The sequence below is a fragment of the Phaseolus vulgaris genome, chromosome 1 (genome assembly GCF_051622355.1).
Source record: "Phaseolus vulgaris cultivar YP4 chromosome 1, ASM5162235v1, whole genome shotgun sequence".
Lineage (NCBI taxonomy): Eukaryota > Viridiplantae > Streptophyta > Magnoliopsida > Fabales > Fabaceae > Phaseolus > Phaseolus vulgaris.
Window position 1 is genome coordinate 41,662,987 of NC_143498.1, and position 22,376 is coordinate 41,685,362.

A 22,376-nucleotide genomic window follows, 5' to 3' on the forward strand; every position below is an offset into this window, starting at 1 on the left:
TTTTTTTTTATATCTCACCAGTAATAAATCACTATCAACGGTCTCATTATAACCTATGCTGGCCTAATTTAAAATATAAAATAATTGTCTAATACTGATAGAAGATTCCTATTGGGTAAATCAGATTTTGGCCTACTATGCTTCAAACATATATTCACATTTTTACCATGTTAGTGTTTTCAATATATTTCGTTTAGGGTGGCTCTTTTCTTGGTAGTTAATTTCAGGTATTTCTTCCTGCATCTCTATATTTTTCTTTTTGCACCCCTACATTCTTTGAAATACTTGATGATTTTGGGTGATTCTGGAATAGTAGTTTTGTAAGAAAGGGTGTTTCTGGGATATAGGGGCTTTGAAAGTAAAGTGTGTTTTTCGAATAAGAAATCTGGAAGGTAAAAGTCTATTCTGGAAAAAACATTTTTAAATTTTTAGAATGATAAATCTGAAATTCATAAAATATGTTTTGGAAAGTGGATGAAATAGTAACCTGGAAGTCATTTTTAAAAGGGGTAAAATGGTCTTTTTGGAAAATGATGGGGTGCAGGGAGAAACACCCTAATTTCTGGTGCTTTTGTTTCTGGGTTTCTTAACAAAAGAGAAGGGGCTCAAGGCCCAAATAGAGCCATGGGCTCCCAAGTGTACCTTTCTTTCTACACTGTAAGAATATCTCCCTGCACCCCCCCCCCCCCCCCCACAAATACAAAATGATCAAATTTCCGTTCAACAAATTTTTGAACATGGTTGACCCACAAATTTTGGAATGAATTTTTTGGTTGAGGTTAGAATTTATTCTAGAATGTTGGCATAAAAACTCTTCTTTTGGTCATATTTTTTTTTCTGGAGGTATTGTTTTAGTACAGTACTTTGAAGTAGAAAAAAAACTGAAATGAAGGCCATATTATAGTATACCAATTTTGTCTTGTCTTTTCTTTTTCCTCTAGTACAACAATGGGAATGATGCACTGGGCAAAACCATTGCTTATTTTGGCAGCCACACAAAGTTGACGTAAGCCACACAAAGTTATTTTGTAAGCCACACAAAGTTTTTGAAAAATTAAACCGAAAAGTATCGATTTGAAACTCTGCAACTGTGCAAAGTCATAATAAGATGTAGTTTCAGATCGATATAAAATGCACTAAGAATTATAAGACGCTTGAAACGTTTTAATTGATCGCATTATACTTCGTTTGAACAATATTACGCATGAACAAAAATATAAAGAAAAGCAATTTTCTTCTTTTGAAAATGTATAATTATTAATAAGAATAAACCACCGACGACTTTTATTATCCTATCTAACGATGGTAAGATACGACAACACAATTCTCTGTTTCCCCATTATGAAATAAATGACACATCTCAAACATAAAATAATGTCCCATGTCGGTGTAGAACATTGGCACAGATACTTCCAAGTACAGTAGTAGATTTTTAGTATTTTTCTCCCTCAATAGAAAATTTGGTCAACACACTCGTTTAACTCATATCATAGTAATCATCACTATGTTGAAACTCTTGAGTTGTAACTGTAAGGGTTAGGATTTGTTCTCAAACAGATTGAAATCAAAATAACTATTGTCTTCTTCTCGATATCTTTTTTAACTTTGTGAATTCTAAACTTGGATAGTACCTGTAAAAACATTTTGATGTTCAGGTGAGATCTCCAGTATTTAATACTCGGTGCTATTAATACTGAAGATCACATACCTTATTCTTAAAATCTGTGCATAATTATACGATTATGATGAGTTCTTTATTATTGGATTGAATTAAAACTTTTGACCATAATTAAGAATGTATTACCTAATGTTTATTAACTGATTAGTCTTGTTAATTATCTGTTTAGACATAATGAATTCAGTTGTTTCAGTCAACCCTAATTGAATGTTGGACTTTCAATTGTCTTACGGACCCTATCGATACAAGATTCAATTTATTTAATATGGATTTAGAGTCTATTATGGCCACATGATTTGTGATTCTCAATTTTAACCATTAGTTCCTTTAGCTAGATAAGATACACCTCAATCATGAGTTATAATTATGTGATTTGATCTCTAATTTTTTGATGGGAATCAGTTTTCTAGAAGAGTAGTCTTTGGTTAGCACTTAAAGTCAGGGCCACAAAATAAATGTTGGCCTCATGTAACTCCAAAAGGAACAGAACATATTCCAGTTTTAACTCTGAAACCAAAAATCCAATCACCATTTCTTCTTTTCGGAAGATATAACTAAAGTTATCCGAATTATAACTTAAACGTTATTCACCAATCTTGGTCAGAAATTCATTTAATTAACCGTTCATTCGGTCGGAATATATAACTAAAGTTATCCGAATTATAACTTAAACGTTATTCACCAACCTTGGTCAGAAATTCAATTAAATTAATTAACCGCTCATTCGGTCGGAATATATAACTAAAGTTATCCGAATTATAACAAACGTTATTCACCAATCTTGGTCAGAAATTCAATTAATTAACCGTTCATTCGGTCGGAATATATAACTAAATTTATCTGAATTATAACTTAAACGTTATTCACCAAACCTTGGTCAGAAATTCAATTAAAATAATTAACCGTTCCTTCGGTCGGAAGATATAACTAAAGTTATCCGAATTATAACTTAAACGTTATTCACCAATCTTGGTCAGAAATTCAATTAAATTAATTAACCGCTAATTCGGTCGGAAGATATAACTACAGTTATCCGAATTATAACTTAAACGTTATTCACCAATCTTGGTCAGAAATTCAATTAAATTAATTAACCGTCCATTCGGTCGGAAGATATAACAAGTTATCAGAATTATAACTTAAACGTTATTCACCAATCTTGGTCAGAAATTCAATTAAATTAATTAACCGTTCACTCGGTCGGAAGATATAACTAAAGTTAGCCGAATTATAACTTTAAAACGTTATTCACCAGCCTTGGTCAGAAATTCAATTAAATTACCTTAGTCAGAAATTCAATTAAATTATATATAAATGTCCAAGTTACGCGCGACATCAAAGCACCGTCGTCCGGTATTAAACTGCGTGGTAATAGCAACATGAAAATAAATTCGATAGCAAAAAGTAAAATAGTTCAAAACACGTCACAAAGCAGTAAAATTGTCTTTAGCCCACACCCCGGGCCCAGGTAATGAAAATATTAAACAATATCATGGGTGTCATCCGGTTGCATCGACTCCTCCGGCGGTACGGTATCATCTGCACGTGGCATCTCAGTTGTAGGACAGATGGTTTGATCATTCTCTTCGGCCTCCTCGTCCCCCAGAGGCATCAGACGGCCGTCCACCACATCCATGTTCGAGTCGTATCGCTCCACGTCGTCCGGAACCCCATGGAAAAAGGCGACCTGCCGTACTCCCTGCCTGAACGACTCCTCGTTGATGCTCAACATGAACCCTTGAAGCTGTTCAACTTGAGCACTCAACAATTCTTTCTCCGCGGCCAGTTTTTCCCGCTCCTTGATGGCATCTGCCCGTCCAACTGCTACTTCTTCGAAAGTAATCTTTAAAGCCTCATGCTCCTTCCTGACCGTCTGAGCGTCAGCCCGGGCTTCGTCCACTGCCTTCAGGGCATCCTTCAACGAGACAGCCGATTCGTTGAGCTGAGATTTCAGTTTTGGAATCGAGACTGTCTTCACTCTCCTTAGCTCATCCCCAAGAGCCCTGGTCGCCACGGCCGCACGACACTGCAGCTCAACCGTCTCCTCGACCATATCTAAAGTGGGAATGGTAGCAAAAATTTCCTCGTCCTCCGGACGCAAGACAAATTGCATTCTAGGTGCCACCCTGACGGATGACACCAATAAGCTAATGGGACTGCCCGACGAGGACGGAGCGTCCGTACGAGGCACCTTAGCAGACCGTCCCCTCTTCTTTCCTTGAGCAGGAACACGGACAACCTCCACCGGAACGACCTCCCGCTCAGTCGTCCGCGGGACAATCCCGGCGATGGTGGCTATCTTACTCTTATTAGCCTGCCTCTTCAGACTATTCATATATTTCTTCAAACTCGGATCCATGCTCACAACAATTTCTGCAACATAAACACGAAGGTAAGAAACAAATGATATCAGCCGAACGACCGCAGGAAGAAGGTGCTCACCATTTAGGTCTGCCCACTGCTTGGACGACCCGTAAAGGGCTATCAGTTCCCGCGTAGGGAGCCTACACGGTAGTTGATTCACGACCATCAAAATTTCTTGGTCGATGGGAGACAAAGATTCCCAAAGCCGATGGTCAAGGGAGGTGGGATTCTCCGTCCAATGGAATGGAAATTGTGCTTCCATCGGCATTATAGAATATATCCCGGCCGTCCGGCTCGACAGACACTAAAAAAGTAATCCTTAAAATTCTTATGAGGTAGTAAAACCAGCAAAGCGTACGTTCCCCGGACGACTGGATAACGACAACCAACCTACTGGGATACTCGGGTACGTGTTATAATAATATAAAAATGATTCGGCGGTCGGCATGAGCCCAAATATCTGACAAATAACTCGAAAGGCTTGTAAAATTGCCCACGAGTTAGGGTGCAATTGTGTCGGTGCGACATTGAGAATCCGAAGGATACTCATGGTAAAGTCATCAAAAGGTAAACTTACGTGCAAATGGGAAAACAAGGTACTATACACAAAGAAAAAGTCGTGCGGAGCATTCTCCCGGCCATGACAAACACGGTCGGTCATAGTGCATATATCGACATATAATGCATCGGCCAGGCAATCTGAGGGTAGAAAATTTTTATGGGTTGCTAGAAACTGATCCAATTTATCCGAAGACTTTATTTTACTGGGGATTCGAAGAACGGCAGGATCAACCCAATCATAACTTGGGCCGCCCGATGCCTGACTCGCGCCGCGAGTCAAAGACGAACCCGCGACACTCGAAGACTCCTCAGAAGAAGGCATGACTAACCTTGAAACGAAGAAGAAGACACTGGCAGCAAAATCGGCACCTAGCAAAACAGAGCAAGCGACCCAGAACTCAGAGCAAGAGAAACGAAAAACCCTCAACTCTACAAATGAAATACTATTTATAGGCAAAGAGATGAGAAGCAAAATCCCTGCGTTCGTCTAGCACCATTAGATCAAATCTAATCCAACGATCATATACGCTCGGCATACGAAACGGCACAAAATCCCAACCATTCAATCGATCTAGATGTGACAGCATCCCCAAACGGCAACTCTGCCATGCGTCACATCTCTGCCACACATTAATGATGCCAGCTATCGCGCATTGTTTCAAAAACCCCGAGCCTTATACAGCTCTTCGTCCTTCCATGACCTCGAGCCTGGGGGGCAAATGTACCGGTCGGCACCGGACATTAAAAATTAAAAATTATCTAATTAATCAACGTGGCTGCGCACAGGACAAACGGTTACAATCCCCACTGAACAACAAACACACGTGAGCACTCCCTGGATTTTCGGGAACATCCCCTAGATCCCAGGAAACCATCTCACACGACCCAAAAAACCACAAAACACGTCGCAAACCACTAGCGACCCAGAGGGCCCAAGCCCAAGGGGAACGTATAAAAGAAGAGAAAGAAAGAGAGAGAGGTATGTTTTTCAGATTATCAAGGATTTTCACTGAGGGAGATTATTGACTTGAGCGTCGGAGCACAATCGCAGGTACCCCCACCGGCCGACCGAGGCACGCGAGGAAGAAGAAAACTCGAAGGACAGGACAACTAAGGTTTCATTATAGTTTAATAGTTTACATATTTTCTTCTAATTTATACAAATCGTAATATATTATACTTCCATTGAGCCATTAAAATCAAAAGAAACGAAACCACACATAACAAAAGGATCAAAAGTAAAATTAAATCGAAGTATAAAAGGAAGTGGTTTCACCAGAGTCTAAGTCAACATTAGATTCAAGCCAAAAGACGAGGATCGGAGGAATACTAGTTCTGTAGGTTCTGCTGACCCGAATGTAGAGTAGAGAACCTTCAGAAAAATGAGACAGCAATGTCATTAAAAAACTAATGATAATCTTTATATACTGTTATACTTGAATAGCAATATTATCTTTGAACAAAGACAATAAAAAATATTCTTACTTTAAAACATTTGACAATATTTTTTACATGCTGAGAAAAAAACATTTGCCAACATTGAAATCCACTTCAGCATAAGCTACTGAGTGTAGCTTCTGTGTTTAGCTCTAAATATGACGTAAAAAGTTAGCAAGACCTACGTTGACAACATGTGTCCAGTATTACTCGTTTCTGTTATCAGTGCTAGCATGATCTACATCTTTTCACGGTTCTGCTCTGGACTCCATCTGGTTATTGTGCACTCTTCAACGGTATAGTTTGCAAGACATAATGGAGATTCGTTGTTGTTACCAATTTTATTGACATGTAGAACCAGTAAGATTTTTGCAACACTTCCAACAAGTCGAGTTGTGCAATGAATATCAGACCATACTCTCAGTCTTCCATTCAGATCTTTATCTTCCCCATCTGATAAAACAAGCACACCATACTCAGAATGGACCCGAGATGGATGATGTCGATAGATAACAAAGTCTACACCATACTGAGATCCTGACCTCACTACCCAGTTTTTCATTCGAAGGTGGGAATAAGCCTTGTAGAAACAAGGGAATGTTTCTTTCTTGGACTTCATGTAATGCCACAGCTCTTCATCGTTTTGGGGACCAGTACCACTGCCATTAATCTTAAGGCATTTCAAGGAGTAGCATAGGTAGAATGCCTCCTCGAAGCTTAATTGAAACCAGTGTTTGTCCTTTTCAATTGTTCTCACAGGTCGACCAAAGCATGCTTTATCAAGCAGATCAAGTTGTTCTACTCCCACTGCTAACTGTACACTATTATCAGAGAGAAGTCCACAAGTATCTGATTGAACTAGAGAAGACTTAAGTTGAGATACAATCTTTGACATGGGTTCCTTGAGCGCCTCAGCTTCTGCGTCCTTTTTAGCTTGTGCATCTTTTCCTTTCCATCTTGGTGCCATTTGGACTTACAAAATGAGTAAACAAATGTGTCAAAATCCAGGTCAATGCTGCTTTAACAAAGTTCAACAAAAAAAGGTAATTGCAGATGATAGGATATTGCTCGCAAGAAAAGGGTGAAAAATATTCAAGTTCCCTCAAAAAATCACAAGAATGCTCAAAATAGCTCTACCAGTCCACCCCATTTGCTTGGACAACTCAAAATTTATAAACACGAGAAACTGTGTACACTTACTAACAGAACCATGAAGTAAATGTAACCCACATGACTCAAAGTCCTAATAAGAATTACAGAGCTTAAACTATATAAGTTTAGTTGAAAAGGATTTAGTAAAAACAAATTTAAATGTCAAATTTAGAGGGGTGACAGGGTGAGAGGGATCCACCTTAAATATTTTCTTACCAAATCAAATTCTCATAAAATAGAAATGGTCTCAGACTCAGCTTAGAAAAAACGAACTGCCATCTCAATTCTATGCTTAATCAGTACATAATGAGGTGAAATAGACATCTTATAAACCAATTATAATGTGCATTAATCCATTTCAACATTTAAATTGAGATGAAAATCAAAAGGAAATGAAAATTTACACTTAAGTAAATGTTACTCAAACTGCCATCTTGCTACAAATCAATGCTTATAGGAGCTCAAGTAGTCTTATTACTAGTAAGTGGAAGTTAACTGTATATAAGAAATCATGCAATTCGACATTGACATAATAATAAATTAATATATCTGTACAAAGTTGAACCCCAACGTTGAGCGAAGCTTAATTTTACAGTTTAGGATAAGTACGCAAAAATAAAATAAGCAAACACTTAACTCCTAAACAAGTGGAATTTCTTAATGGCCGCCAAATATATAACTTGGAACAAAATGATTATGCAAAAAACTCATAACAGAAATATTTTGCTTCAATATTTTGTAAGGTTCATATATAACAGTTTTTTAACACTTCACCAATTGAAACACGGAGAAATTGGGAATTTCCTTACCAGGTAGGGTTTCCAATCACACCAGCGACATCGAGAATGCTACAATTTCGGGAGCATGATTGGAGTCTCGGAGGGAGCACGTTAAGGATTGGAGCCTTGGCACGCGACAATGTTTAGGGATTTGGGGATTGGATGTGGTATTTTTTTGTAGAAGTTTATAAAAATGCATGAAAACGAAAAAAAAAAATTATTTTTATAAAAAAATTGTCATATAAGTAACTTACCAGAGTCGTCAACCTTATAGAACTGCAAGATGGCGAGCTTTGTGCTTGATCTTCTTAGGATTGGTGTAGGTCTTCTCCTTGCGCTTCTTAGGTATTGAAACTATTAATATACTAATTTTTTTTTGTTAATAATTTAGATATATTTAATTTGGTAAATTTATTTTTATATTCGGTATTAAATTTAGTAATCGTGAATACATTTTATTGTATTAGATTTATTGAATTATAAATTTTTTGTTAACAAGTAAAATACTGATAAAAATGTTTGTGTAAAATTATTTATGGTAAGATATTAAATTTAAGTTGTACCGGTATGGGACGGGACGACCGAGAGGCCGAGAGCTTTGAAGACTTGGCCAAGAGGCCGAGACCCTTGGAGACTTAACCGAACGACAGAGCGGTTTGTAGACTTGGCCGAACGACAGAGATGTCGAGACCTTTGGAGACTTGGCCGAACGACAGAGATGTCGAGACCTTTGTAGACTTGGCCGACGGCCGAACCCCATTTCAATTAACGCTCAAACCGAGATCAGTGAAGCTAATCCATCATTAAGAATTAGGTAATGCAACCCTAAGCGGTACCCACCTCGATAAACAGGCCCAACAAGGAAGGCCCACTAGAATACTATAAATAGCGCACATCCCAGGGAGTAAGGTATGTCATTTATCACTCTGAGAGCTGATCACCCGCTTTACTGACTTGAGCGTCGGAGTGCCTTCGCAGGTACCCCCACCATCCGGTGTTCAGCCGAGTGCCGAGTGCCGAAGGATAAGCAGGAGGACGGGAAGAATCCCAGTTCACCACCCAATCATCTGCCCGACCGAAGGAAGGAGAAGAAGACTTCAACAGTTCTCTAGGTCCCATCTCCCTAGCAGGAACATAAGTTGATGAAATTAATAATTTAAATGGATATAAAAAGAACATGCATAACATCAAACACAAATATCATTCACTAACATATCAACAACAATTAAAAATAATATTGAAAGAGAAAATAACAATAAAACGACAAACAATACTTGAAAATTGAAATAATCTATCAAAATTGAAATATTGAAAAAACGGGTCAATTTTTTTGGTTTTCTTAATTATTGTAATTGGAGTCATATAAATTACGAACTGTCATCCACAATATTTTGTGTAAATATTTTATATAATAATATTTTCATTATTAATAAAATTAAAATTAGTTATTATATTAACTCATTAATAATAATATATTAATAATTTAATTACTAATAATAAAAAACAATTTCCAATTAAATTATTCTATTTTATAATAAATTATTAATTTTTTATTGTATTAAAGAAATTCAGTTTAAAATTATTATTTTTTATTTCACAATTTAAAACTTTTTCTAAAATCCTGATCTTATAAAAAGGGAAAACAGGGTTTAAACTGAATTTACAGCAATTCAAATCAGATGCATTTTTTGTGACTAATTTGTTTTTGTTTTTGGTTTATTCTAGAAAATAAATTCTTGTTTAAATTTTTTGAAAGAAAGTGAGTTAAAAATGAAAATAAAAATTAAAGTAAAAAGTGAAATTGTTTGAATATTTAAAAAGTAAAAAGATAAGAGAAGTGAGTAAAAAAATTTGTGAAAAAAAGAAGAAAAGTGAAAATTAACATGAAAGATAATTTTTCTATTGGATTTAGTTTTAATTATCTAAGCTTAACCTTTTCTTAACATTTGATTACTGTAACATTGAAAAGGATAAAATTATTTCAGAAGAAGTAACTCTTTCTGAAATTATTTCTTTCTATGACGGTCTGTTTTTTAAGCAAAAGAACTTGCTAAAATCATTGAATTGGTAACGTAATTCACTTTTGATAGTTATGAATTTTTAGTAATTTTTTGTATTCACAACCCTGGAGTTATGTCAGACTATTGAGTTGGTTGTAACAAGTGTTTGAGGCATTTTTGCTTCTACATGAAATTCAACCTTCAATACTTCATAAACCCTCCTATTTTGCAATTACATATTTTAATGTCTGTTCTAAAACAATGTCTCACAACAGAATTGAGGGAGTCCGAATGTAAGACAACAAGATAAATTGGCTGCACCGCTGCTGGAATCAACAGTAAACAAGGGACTTATAACTTTCTGATTAGCATGGGAAAAGTAAAAGAAAGAAAATATTGCATGTAATTCAGAATTAAAGTAGCTTGTTCAGGAAAATCCTCATAAAGAGCCAATCATCTAAGTAGCATTTAATGAATAAAGCAACTCACTCCACTGATACTTCAATAACAGTCCGTTCTATGATTTTACAATCATGAATCAATCACCTCATGGATTGAATAACCCCTATAGTTAGTATACATAGTAATAATAATATAATAGAAGAATAGCATTCCAATTCATCTTCATTTCTGGGTAAAGAAAATCCAGTTTCCAACCCCCTCTGACAAATAGAAGACACGGAAACCCTGCTAAATGTTGAGACCGGTCAAATCACTGCTAATTGCGAATACTATATTTGATATATACACTAATAAGCTAATAGCCACTGGTACGACTTCTGTACGCTTTCAGAGCTCCATCTTCAATTGATTTGAGTGCAGAGATGCTGTAACAGTTTCAATTTGAGCTTAAATACATATAAATTTTTATGATCGTAAAATAAAATAAAATAAACTTCAAAAAGAACTATTTACTTTTTGTATTGCTAATTTGAATTAACTCCATAAACCGTGTATACCATACAAGAATTAAGAATTTGAATTAAGAATTCTTAACTGATTTCACGAACTTCTTAGCATTATTGTTTTGGGCGAGAATGACTTAAATTTGGAATCATATTCATCAAATTCAATAACAGCCTGTTTCCAAGTCTCAGAAAGAGACTTCTCAGCATCTATACTAATCTGTACTAATATATGAAATAATTGGAGGGTCTTCTCATTCATTACCAATACTTAGTCTAAGTCCATTACACTCTGTTGAAAGTTGATCATTTCATACCAATCAGCATAGTTCAGCCCATCGAACTTTGTCATACAATTACCCAAAACAAACTTACGTGTCAATGCTTTGAGTAAACCTAATGAATTCAAATTATATAGACTTTAATTATGCACCCAACTTCACTTTTGGGTAATAAATAAATACATTTTCATATCAACAAAAATGGAAAACAAATATACTTTAATGAGCAATAGATCACATCACACCACCTTCACGTGCACTTTATCTTTGGATATACATACTCAACAAGCATGCCAACAACTGCTTAATATCATGAATTATAAGGTAAACCGTACATACATTATAATTAACAATTTCAATTAATAGAAACATACTAATTTCATAGCATCATTATCTCAACCATATAATTTGGAAATTAACTTCATAAATTTGATCATTTTGGTGCAAAACAATTTATTTTCCATAAAAACAATAATAGAAATTGCTTTTCAAATAAAACCATAAAATAGCATGACCAAAGTTACCTTGCAGGTAATGTATTCACACTCACAAAAAATACGTGCAGGGATAAATCTTTTCAAACGTCAATTGCACATAATAGCTTCAAGTTATCTATCACAACATATTATTATCATGCCTTTTAAAGAAGAAAACACAATCAACCATAAAACCTTTTCAAACTTGGCCAATAAGCATATCATATGCATAATATAAAAAGAAAAAGAAACTGAACCGGTATGTCCGTCGTAAAAATAATTTTCCGGTATAACCAAAGCAGCATACCAAAGCATTTTCCCAACCCTGCATCCATTAAATTATTATATGCACGTTCAATAACGAAAAATAAAACCAGAGTAAGAGAATCTTGTATTGGTGATGAAAATCGTTGGGGATCTTTCAAAATATCCTCATTGCTCATAAATAAATAATTGGTTATTCCAGTTGCTTCTTTCATGAGACAGAAAACAATTCCAATCTATACCTACTTATGAAGTCCGTTGGACAATGGCAGCATGAACCATGACACAGTATCATAATATTTTTTTAAGCATGGTTTTTGAGACTAAACAATAGAGGCTAAAATTCTGATCTACCTGAGTTCGCTGACGAGTCATAACTCAAAAGTGAGTTTTCCGGAGTCATAAAATTGTGGTTGACTTCTTCCCGCTCCCATAGCGGTTGGTGGAATGCATCGAATTGCCACTGTTGTTGGTAATGCTGCCGGTTGCCATTGACTGGGATTTCTGGCCACATGAGAGGTGTCATCATACTAGGTATGTTACTATCCATTAGAGATGCCCCCTGTAAGTCACAAAGGATATTTTATTTTTTATCAGCAGTTCTCAGCATTGTACCTTCACCAAATCACACATGCCCAACTCCATCTTTAGCTGAAGACATTCAAACAGTCATTTTCATTTCTATGAACCAAGCTAGCAACCCCTGACCCTGATTTGAGGATTAAGATGCAAAGGCTTTAAAAAAAAATATGCCAAAGGATTTGTAATTGATGACTACGATGGATCGAGGCAATCAAGTGTAATCATTTGCCTGACATGCTCATTGCTGCTATGTGCAATGTTCATACTATTTAGATGCTCTGCCATGACATCCAACAGATTGGCATAAATGACTAACTGTCTACAAGCATCTCTTTCAGAGTCCCACGAGTATCACGTCAGTTTTCAGACAACTATTAATTAAGCAAAGACAATTAAATAGGATGATAACAACATTTGGAATTTTTGTCAAGCACATTTCACCTACACGATGCATTAAGTTTATGGCGTCAATGGTTACCATGAAGGCAAAATTAAGTGTTTCAGAAGGAGAGGTCATGCATTATCCATCAAATATAGCATTTTACTTGAAATAAATAATTTAGGTCTTCAGATTACTCCCCCGTCAAAATTAAAAAGATTTTTTTTCGACAGAAGATAAAATTGTGTAATTTGGATGAATTTATAACTCACATCAGTAGCCAATAAGCTGTCAAGGCTGAAATCAATTCTTGGGTTAACTGCTGCCAGTTTCATTGATAAAATCTGCAGCCAGAGCATAAATTAGTGAGAACAAAATCATATTCATGAAAGTTAAAGTACACAAATATTATTCGAAGTACAAGAATATAGTAACTTTTGAGCATGTTCAATGAACAAACAGATGAAAAAGTCTAGTAGTGTCATGCCTCAAGTCCACAATATGACGGAAGAATAGTAGGTAGACGACCCATTAAGAAATTTTTAAGTAGATTACAAGTCATATAGTCCAAAACAATAGGACCATCACTGTTAATGCTTAATTCTTGCATGCAGTTACAGGAAATCAATGCTTTACTTTGTTTAAAAAATTTCTAAACACAGTCCGTAATTGATTGGGAACCAAACAGATAATAATTAACAAGCACAGCCTAAGCCTGTTCATTGTAAAAATATTTCGCAACATATCTTCAATTTGAGAGTCTGACCTCCACTTGACGCTGTAGAGATTGCACATGATTGATGATTTCATCTAGAACCATTGCCGTTCCTGATATCTGCACAGAAAATCAATTAATCTCAGATATATTTCACCCACATTGGCTATTTTGAGAATATAAAGACAATCCAAATGCACTACAAAATTATAGTGACTCTGCAATTAAGTAGATCAAAGTAAGCAAAAGAAATGCCTTATTTCTCACCACCCGAAAGTACAAAAAAATCACATCCTGTATAGAACAACAGCAGTGCATAAAACAAAAGTCCCTCCGTGAAAATTAATTCCCAAACTTAAGACAATCCTTCTCGATTCATATTGCTTTATCACATTACTCATGATCTGAAAAGACAAAAGGAAGCTTGGAAAAGTTCTCTGTTAAAGATAATTGGCATTGTGTGACCTGTATATCAGATTTTGGGATTAAGGCTTCCATATAAACAAAAAACAAGGGCTCATTTATGGATCAAACAAGCCGTAAGAATGTATGCAAGTGTGATGAAAAATGGTACATAGTAATTGGGCCAGAATGAGAGAATGCATTTTCGGTTATAATTTGTACCATATTATTCTTCCCCCACATTCCGAAATATTACAGACTAGAATGACTCATATAGTACTTCAAAATACTATCTAGATACATGATAACTTTTTTGCCTCATTTTGTTAAAATTTCAAATTTAAAACCAACCCCCAAATTTTAGATTTGGAAAATACAACAAAAATGGTGCTAAAATGCAAGTGCCATTTTTAATCGATTAGCGAAGAGAACCAGGCCAGCGATCCAAAATATTTAAAACTAAAACTAAATGAAGCTTATTCACCAAGCAAACAAAAAAATAAAGAAAGAAAATTGTCGATTAAAGCTTCAATAACCATGATCAACGGGCCCAACTATCTCCCCTCAGGTCGTGGAATCCGCGTATGCTGTCTGCTGTAGCCTCGTACGACGGTTCTGATTCCATTTCAAAACTACGCATGGGATTTTATACCACCAGGCTGGGCTTTTTAGGAATAGACGGGAATAACCCTTAGAATATTTCATCATGAATGAAATATTACCACGTTTATTTGTACAACATAAAAACGGAGAAAAAATATTATTTTCATTAGAACTTCTAATACCTCCTTTTCTTTATTTGCAGTAATTCTTCTAATGCCATGAAAAAATAAAATAGTTTGTTTGAATTTTGAAATATATTACATATTTTAGTTTAATAAATATTTTTTTTTTTTTTGTTGCACACTTTTCACCCGTCAATATCACGTAGACAGCAATTTACACATAAATATTTAAATATGATTTCAATAATTGTATATTATGAAGTGTGTGATGTTGATATAAAAAATGTGCTTAAGTGTAGTGACATTAATTTGATTGTACAAAGGACCCCATGCAGTTAGGTGAATGGTCTGCTGGTTGGCAGCTGGACTCCAAAAGTACGCATTCTTTTCTCGCCCATTTTCTTCATTCTACAAACGATGGATTCCAAACTCGTAAAGATAACCATACCATCACCGTCAAAAAATGGACTACATATTAAATACTTTACTTGTCAAAGGGACCCAGGAGGGCTATGCATACTAGTTAGAAGTTCAAGTAGAACTACCCCTGCCCCCCTCTTTCCTGTTTCTTCCGCCCCCACAGGGCCACCATTCTGTCTCGTAAATAAGACAGATGGCTCAAGAAAGGAGCATAGGGGACTACCACAATTGTCGTGTATAACCCATTACTTGTTTGTGTATGCATATATCGTCCTATTCTATAAACAACAGCGACCTTACCATTAAAAAACTACCGTTGTATTATATGTAATATTGTACATGTCAATTGTTTAGGAGAACAGATTTTCTTTTCTGCGTTTGTTAAGTTCTTTTTCTAAAAGACTTAGGTCAAACTTAACTCGACTATTTAATAAAAGTGTCGCCAAGCTCTTCTGCCTGCCCATTTATGCTAGGTGCAGCTTCGATGGCAGGCAGGATTCTTAAGATCACAGTTATAGTTTGGTAAAATGTATTCTTAATTGGGCTAACGTTGTTCAACATCTGTGATTCCGTTGGGTGCAATAAATAATAAGTCATTATGAAGATATTTAGTCAGCCCTTATTGATCCTCAGCAGCAATTAGTGATTGCCTAGTTTCAATATTTCATACGTTGTGGTAGAGCATCATGCACATCTTGGCATTGACTCGAAGGAAACACAACCTCCAAAGTACACCGGAATATTCTCAGCCTATAGTGAATTATTTGGCATAACTTCAGAATGTTTCAGTAGTTACAGACGTAGTTCTGAAACTATTTTCGAGAGTCTAGTAGGATCTTATTTTGCCAATGCAAGCAACGGATATAATTTCCAACCCGAAATATCTCACTTCAAACACAACTTCACTCAAAAATAGAAATTTAACACGTGCAAGAGTGTTATTGATTAAACGACTAGTGGTGTGTTTCTATTGGATTGGAAAACCATAATTGAATCTAACCAAAAATTGCCGATAAAAAAAAATCTATTATTTGACAAACTATTATTTGTGGATAAAACTCATTGCAATCTACAAGCCAAAAAGCAGGCTAGACATACGTTGCAATGGGTCCGATTTGGGGGTGGTGGGGGGAATTAATTGATTCGATCAATTGAGATTGGGTGGATCATAAGTTTTTTGAAATTAAATTTTAAAAAATTGAAATAAATTTAAAAAGTAAAAAGATTAAAAGTTTGTGTTGAGTTAGGTGTAGTTCACTTAAAAAAAAGGATAAAATTCAACCATTATTAACCTGATAACTTAGGTAATTAGATTAGATTTAACATAATTCAATCCAATGTAACTTGCTGAACTGACAAAATTTAACCTTGTTCAATTAGATCAAGTTAGAGAAGTTGGGTTGGATTATTTAGCCTAGCTAGTCCAACCCACAGTGCATCCCAAGAATGCCTGTCCTAATTGTTAAGAGTTTAGAAGGCACAACTTATTTTTTATTTTTCATAAAACTACTTGATAATATGGTTAAATGTCAACTAACATACAATAAAAAAAATTAAGAGAAAAGTAAAAATTCACCCAATCCCGCGCTCTTTATCATGTGCTTCCAACTTGCCACGTACCTAACATGTACATCATCACCCTTATACATCACTCTCTTTTACCCCTCTTTCTTGGCGTTTAAGGATTGTTTCTAGATTGTAAGTATTTAAAAAAAAAAAAAAAACACTCACAACATAGTAGATTTTTACAGAAGGGATAGTTTATATGTCAAACTTTCCTCGGCTATCTCCAAAGATTTTATTGTGAGCTCTTATTTTATTCTAAGTGGTTCCTCCTATACTATTTTAAAGATTTAATTTTTACAAGTTTTACTTTAATATAAAAGTTTTATAAAGCTCACTTTTATACCTTTCTCTAATGTTGATGTTTAATAAGAGCTCACAATGTTACACTTAAATGTTAGGAAAGTTATTTTCCCCGTGAAATTAGTGTTATAAAGATATGGTTTTTTATATTAAAAAAAATGTTTTCTTATTTTTAAGATTATATGTCTTCTATATGGAAGTTCTTAATTTTAAGACTGTCAGCATATACTAATAAAATATTTTTATAACTCCTAAAACCTACATCTTCAATTTTAAAACATTTTTAAGAGATCTACATGGAAAAGGCTCTACGAAGAAATTAGCTACAGTTTTGTTTCCTTGGACCTGGGTATGAAAACCATGCTCTATTTCCCCTATTTAAACTCGACTAATTATCTCCCCTGACAATAATTCTACCTTTTTTATTCCTTCCTTTATTCTTTCTTTTTCCTTCATTCAACCCGTAGTGCCCCATGCTGAAGTAAATCAATGTATTCATTTTTTTTTGTTTCCTTTTTCCTTTATGGCTCACTTTGAGATGGACTGAGCTCCATGTCCAATTGTTGGATACTCACTCACCACTCCCTGAAGGCTCCTATAGGTTTAGTTTACTTCCTAACGTATTTTATTAGACTATTTTTTCATAAATTCCAAATAAAGATAAGAAATAATTTTTTAAATTATTATTTTTAAGTATATATAAACGCACACAAATAATTGCCAGTGTTGGGGCCTTCTACACGTGACAGCACTTTGTGAAAAACACAAGTGCCGTTTTGTAAGAAGCCATCATCCTGAGTCAAATCTTTTCTTATGTACTGCTTGCTAAATGGTTAAAGCCCTATGTTTTTTGTTTTTTTGCCATGCATATCATATTTTTTATCTCATCAAAAGTTAAAAGGTAGTGCATTAATTATATGAAAAAAAAGCTATGCCTTTAACTGAGTGACAACACGTGTCCCATTATCCAATCAAGCGTGGTCTTGTAAAGACGGCCCAACTTCACGTGGCTTATACATGATTACACATGAAGTTGTGCATTAAGAGTTGTCCACTTAGGCTGTTCAGTGAAACGGAGAAAATATATAAAAGAAAAAAAAAATTGTACAAGAAAAAGAAAGACAAATGAACAAAAAGAAACCTAACTTAAAAAACAAATTAAAAAAGTGTATTACTTGAATTGTTAGAAATTAAAAAAAATAGTGAATTATTTTACTTATTTAAATAATTGGAAGAGTAACTAAAAATAAATAAATAATTTCTGTAAGAGCATTTTAATACTAATTAAAATTTACTTTTTTAGTAAATTATTCAATTTATCAGCATAAAATTAGGTTAAAACGGGGAGAGACTTTTACTTAACAACGTCTAAGACTTCTTTATCTGTGAATTATCCATTCTTTTTGTCTGGGTTCAAGTAAGGTACGCAAGGCTAAGCTTTACTTGGTTGGATGGTACTCCATAGTGTATCATAGAGCTTATCTTATCAACTTCTACTTTTTTTTATTTTTTTTCTGTCAAGATCAAAACATGGGCTAGAATACGCAAGCTGTCTTACAAGGAGGTTCCTTCCAATTCTTAAAATAAAGCCCAAAGTTATAAAAAAAAAATTCTAATCTGTTATTTCTGGAAGTAACCAATTTAAAAAGTTTCCTTTACTTACCTGGCGTATTCAGCTCATATCATAAGGATATTAACAACTCGTTTGAGCTACCTAATATAATAGAAATAAAAGAATATAAAATGATACAATAAATCTATAATATAATAAAAATAGAATGAGTTATACTAATATATTATTGTTTGGTGTAGACAAGATAACAAGTTAAATAATTATAAAATATAATACAATTATGTTTAAACATTAATTCTCTATTAAGATTATATATAATTATCTTAAAATTGATTTTTAATTTAATTTTTTAACAAATAATAAAAATGTATTTTGAAATAAATTATACAAATTTATATAACTATTTCTTATATTATAAAGAATTATATGATATTTAAAAAAATATTTAAGCAATTTATATTTAATTTTAATATTCTAATAAATAATATTATTTAAATTTAAATGTCACAATAATTATAAATATAAATATAAATACATATATGGTAATATGTTAAATAAAAACCATGATATACAATATGATATAAATTGATATCAACAAAGTTATACAAACTTTTATTTTATCTATATAGTTACATTTTAAATAGTTATAAATAAATTATATGAATTAATATTTTCTTTAAAAAAAATTGAATGATAAAAAGTTTTATGTATTAATTATGATTAATATTTAAATTTAGGTATAAATATTAGAAAGAAGAATAGAGAAAAATTATTATATTGAATCTAATCCCTCTTTCCGAGATAGAAAATATAGTGATAAGATAATACTATCTTATCATATCAGTGTCGAGATATGATACTTATAATGTCATATATCTCCACTGTAAGAGCCAAAAAGTTCACAGTATGTAATTACTAAACTAAGCTTTGAGAAAAAATTGTTAGCACTGCCCAGAAAGAAACCCATAAAAGGCAAAAGCAAAAGAAAGGATGAAATTACATAAATGTCACTCTTGACACTCGGTGCCAGCAAGCACTTCTCTTGATATAAAATCAATCACTTTTTGAAGGGGTTGAAAAGATGACAATGACAAAAACCGTGTTAAAGCTCGTAATCTACCTATATAATTGCACTTTTGGTAGAAAAATTAGACGGAAAAGCACAACTAATTAATTAATCCAAAGAACTAAAGGGTTTAAGGTTTTAAGATTAAAACAAGAAAGGAAGAGAGACCAACCTTGTCGCAGCCTGGGACCAGCTCTTGTAAAAGTTTCATGCGAGCATTGATCTTCTCTCTCCTAGCCTACAGCAGAAAGAAACTCAGTTACGTTACATCCGAACGAGGATGATATTTTTACATCTACCAAATAAAATACATCTGATTTGACAATTTAAAATAGTAATATTTTAATTATACTTATTTTATGTTATAACTTAAAATTTTAATATTCATTATTATATTATTATAATGAATTGTAAAGTACTTGATTTTAATTTTAAGAGAGATATTATTTTTCTAGTTAAAAAATATTAAAACTTGATAAAAAGTGATCAAAATTAAACAAATTAATTAGTAATTAATCAAGTCTTTTACCCTTTCCGCCAAGCTATGGCTATCTGTGGCTTGACCTCGACGAACTCGAACGTGAACGTAGGGAAGCTTCTCACCATCGCCGGAGGTCTCATCGGCGACGCTCTTAATCTTCTTCGACGATCCTTTAACCTGAATTCCGCAAAATCATATACCATTTCAAGTTTTGAGCATTCAAGTATACCGTAAACAGAAACCCTGATTATCCAATTTCTTGTAGTTAGGGAGGTTAACATCAACGTTACCGTTACTTTCTTCTCTCGTTCCTTTCTCTTCGCGGTTCTCTCGTTCTTGTTCTCAACAGCGGGATCCGAAACGCATCCTTGCGTGGAGCACGGGTTCGAATCGGTCTCTTGCGGTTCGTTCTTCACCCTATCCAAATTCGAACCAGACCCAGCCGGAAGCAGACGCGCCTCCCCCGGCGACGACGAGTTTTGGCCGGCGAAGACGGAGAGCTTGGCGGCGCGTTCAATTAAGGCGGCGTTGGAAGGAAAGGTCAAATTGCCACCGAAAGAGTTGAGCAAATAGGGTTTGTGATTAGCGCTGACGTGGCAATTAAGCGGATTCCGAGTTCCATCAGAGTCCGGCGAGTGAAGGAGTTCCACCGCCTGCGTCGGCGGAAGCTCGAGCAGCGCGGTGAACGAGTTGGCGTTTTCCGGCGCCGGTGCTGGCGCCATGATTCCCTGAATTTCTTCGTTGAATTGAATTGACTCGAGTGTGGCGCCGTCGTGCACGGATCCGCGTAATCCTACCGGAGCTTGCTCCATTGAGCGAACGAAACGCAGAGTAGAAGATCCAATTGAACCGGATTCACCTCGAATTGTGTTAATTATGCGAGCTCTGAACCGTAACAGTAATGAAGCGGATAGTGGAAATTGGAGAAAATGAGGAATGAGGAATGAAGAATGTGCGTGAGGAATTTTGTTGCGAGTGAGATAGTAGTAGAAGAAGCAGTCCTTCTTCAATGGCGGTCAATGAATTTCTCTCTCTATCTCTTTCTCTCTGGTTCTGTGATTCTGTCTCTGAGATTGCTTCTCAGCCATTTGAAGTCTGCGAAAGCAACGTTGCTACGCTACGGTTACTCTACTACTGTTGAGTACGCGTACGGTTCTAGCCATACAGTTTCGTTGAGGTAAGGTTAAAGGGAACGTTGGGGACCACCACCCTTTTGAGGGCCCCATGCTCTGCGAATATTATTTATTTATTTCAGAAATACTGATTTCAGTTCAAGAGCCTTCCTTCTATCTCCACCGTCCATTCAGTTTCATTCTTTTTTTTACGCATAGTTTGTTTCCTCCTTTTTACGATTACGGAGATTCGATGTGCCTGCGGATGACAAGAACCCCGTTCGTTGACGCACTCCGTATCATAATCTATTTCTTGCACTAACCTTCTTATAACCCTTTGTTATCTCATAATAAGTTATCGATTTGAAATGTGAGTGCCATTATAAAGCGATTCCAACTCATTATCTCTTTCCGGAATTTCTCATCTTGCCTAATCTCTTCATTCAATTATTCATTACTTCCTCCGTAACGTGCTTCACATGACCGCAGAGTCAGCGCTAAAACTCCTGTGATCTTAACTTTCGTTTTCTTTTTTTAATTCAGGGATTTAATCATAAAATTGTTTTTATTTTAATGAAATGGAATAGGGCGTGTTTCATAGACATTCAATCTTTATTTTTAATTATTTGATAAGCAACGCACATCACCAATATAATGTTTTTAGTTTGTTTAATTATAACGTGATAAGTAGGTTTAATTTATTTTTTAATTAAAAACTTTCATGTTAAGCATAACTATTTGACATTTTAAGTAACAACAATCATTTGTCATCATATGAAAAAAATATTATTAAAAAAAAATACAAAAATATGGGAAGCATAGATCAAAACTCATGTTAATAAAAACTAACGATACATATGTAGACTATATCTATTAATAAAAAAATTTAAGAACAGACTAGATAGAAGTCTATTATATTAATGAAATGATTTTTCTATGAATAAATTCTAAATATCAACACACGCATTCCCTTCACGAAAAATATGAGTAATCCTAAACCTGATTTTTCTATCGTAATTAAGACAAGTATTTCATCGATTACGAAGCATCTAAAGAACATTTGTCCTAATAGTAAACGCAACACAAATCAAGGCAGAGTCACATTTCCGTCAGACTTTAGTAAATCCCAACTTTTAAGTTTTCTCCAAAGTATATATA

The 22,376-nt window shown here is 34.6% G+C and overlaps 3 protein-coding genes across 11 annotated transcripts; all 3 read right to left on the reverse strand.

Annotated features, from left to right (window-relative positions):
• Nucleotides 1-3,047: 3,047 nt before the first annotated feature.
• On the reverse strand, nt 3,048-4,310 carry LOC150029643 (uncharacterized). Its single transcript, XM_090302728.1, has 2 exons — nt 4,121-4,310; nt 3,048-4,051 (listed from the first exon to the last, which is right to left on the reverse strand). The coding sequence occupies exons 1-2, from the start codon at nt 4,308-4,310 to the stop codon at nt 3,159-3,161; spliced, it is 1,083 nt and encodes a 360-aa protein (XP_090158854.1). The 3' UTR covers nt 3,048-3,158.
• On the reverse strand, nt 3,048-8,346 carry LOC137814093 (tRNA-splicing endonuclease subunit Sen2-1). 4 transcript variants are annotated; one of them, XR_011081602.2, is made up of 3 exons: nt 8,226-8,346; nt 6,226-7,012; nt 3,048-5,975 (listed from the first exon to the last, which is right to left on the reverse strand). XR_011081602.2 is itself a non-coding variant. In XM_068616661.2 (3 exons), exon 3 carries the CDS (start codon nt 7,005-7,007, stop codon nt 6,279-6,281), a length of 729 nt encoding a protein of 242 aa, XP_068472762.1. In that variant the 5' UTR covers nt 7,008-7,012; nt 8,002-8,096; nt 8,226-8,316; the 3' UTR covers nt 6,003-6,278. The 4 variants fall into 4 exon arrangements, 2 of the variants coding, with proteins under 2 accessions (XP_068472762.1, XP_068472764.1); XR_016521163.1 differs by lacking the exon at nt 8,226-8,346 and adding an exon at nt 8,002-8,142; XM_068616661.2 differs by lacking the exon at nt 3,048-5,975 and adding an exon at nt 8,002-8,096 and having other exon boundaries at nt 6,003-7,012; nt 8,226-8,316.
• Nucleotides 8,347-10,351: 2,005 nt separating this feature from the next.
• Nucleotides 10,352-21,575, reverse strand: LOC137814096 (transcription factor bHLH48). 6 transcript variants are annotated; one of them, XR_016521169.1, is made up of 8 exons: nt 20,397-21,263; nt 20,155-20,283; nt 19,798-19,863; nt 18,650-18,700; nt 13,625-13,693; nt 13,131-13,202; nt 12,252-12,459; nt 10,352-10,798 (listed from the first exon to the last, which is right to left on the reverse strand). XR_016521169.1 is itself a non-coding variant. In XM_068616666.1 (8 exons), the coding sequence occupies exons 1-8, from the start codon at nt 20,916-20,918 to the stop codon at nt 10,775-10,777; spliced, it is 1,158 nt and encodes a 385-aa protein (XP_068472767.1). In that variant the 5' UTR covers nt 20,919-21,264; the 3' UTR covers nt 10,352-10,774. The 6 variants fall into 6 exon arrangements, 2 of the variants coding, with proteins under 2 accessions (XP_068472767.1, XP_068472768.1); XR_016521165.1 differs by lacking the exon at nt 18,650-18,700 and adding an exon at nt 13,841-13,977 and having other exon boundaries at nt 20,397-21,261; XR_016521166.1 differs by lacking the exon at nt 18,650-18,700 and adding an exon at nt 13,829-13,977 and having other exon boundaries at nt 20,397-21,261.
• Nucleotides 21,576-22,376: the final 801 nt, after the last annotated feature.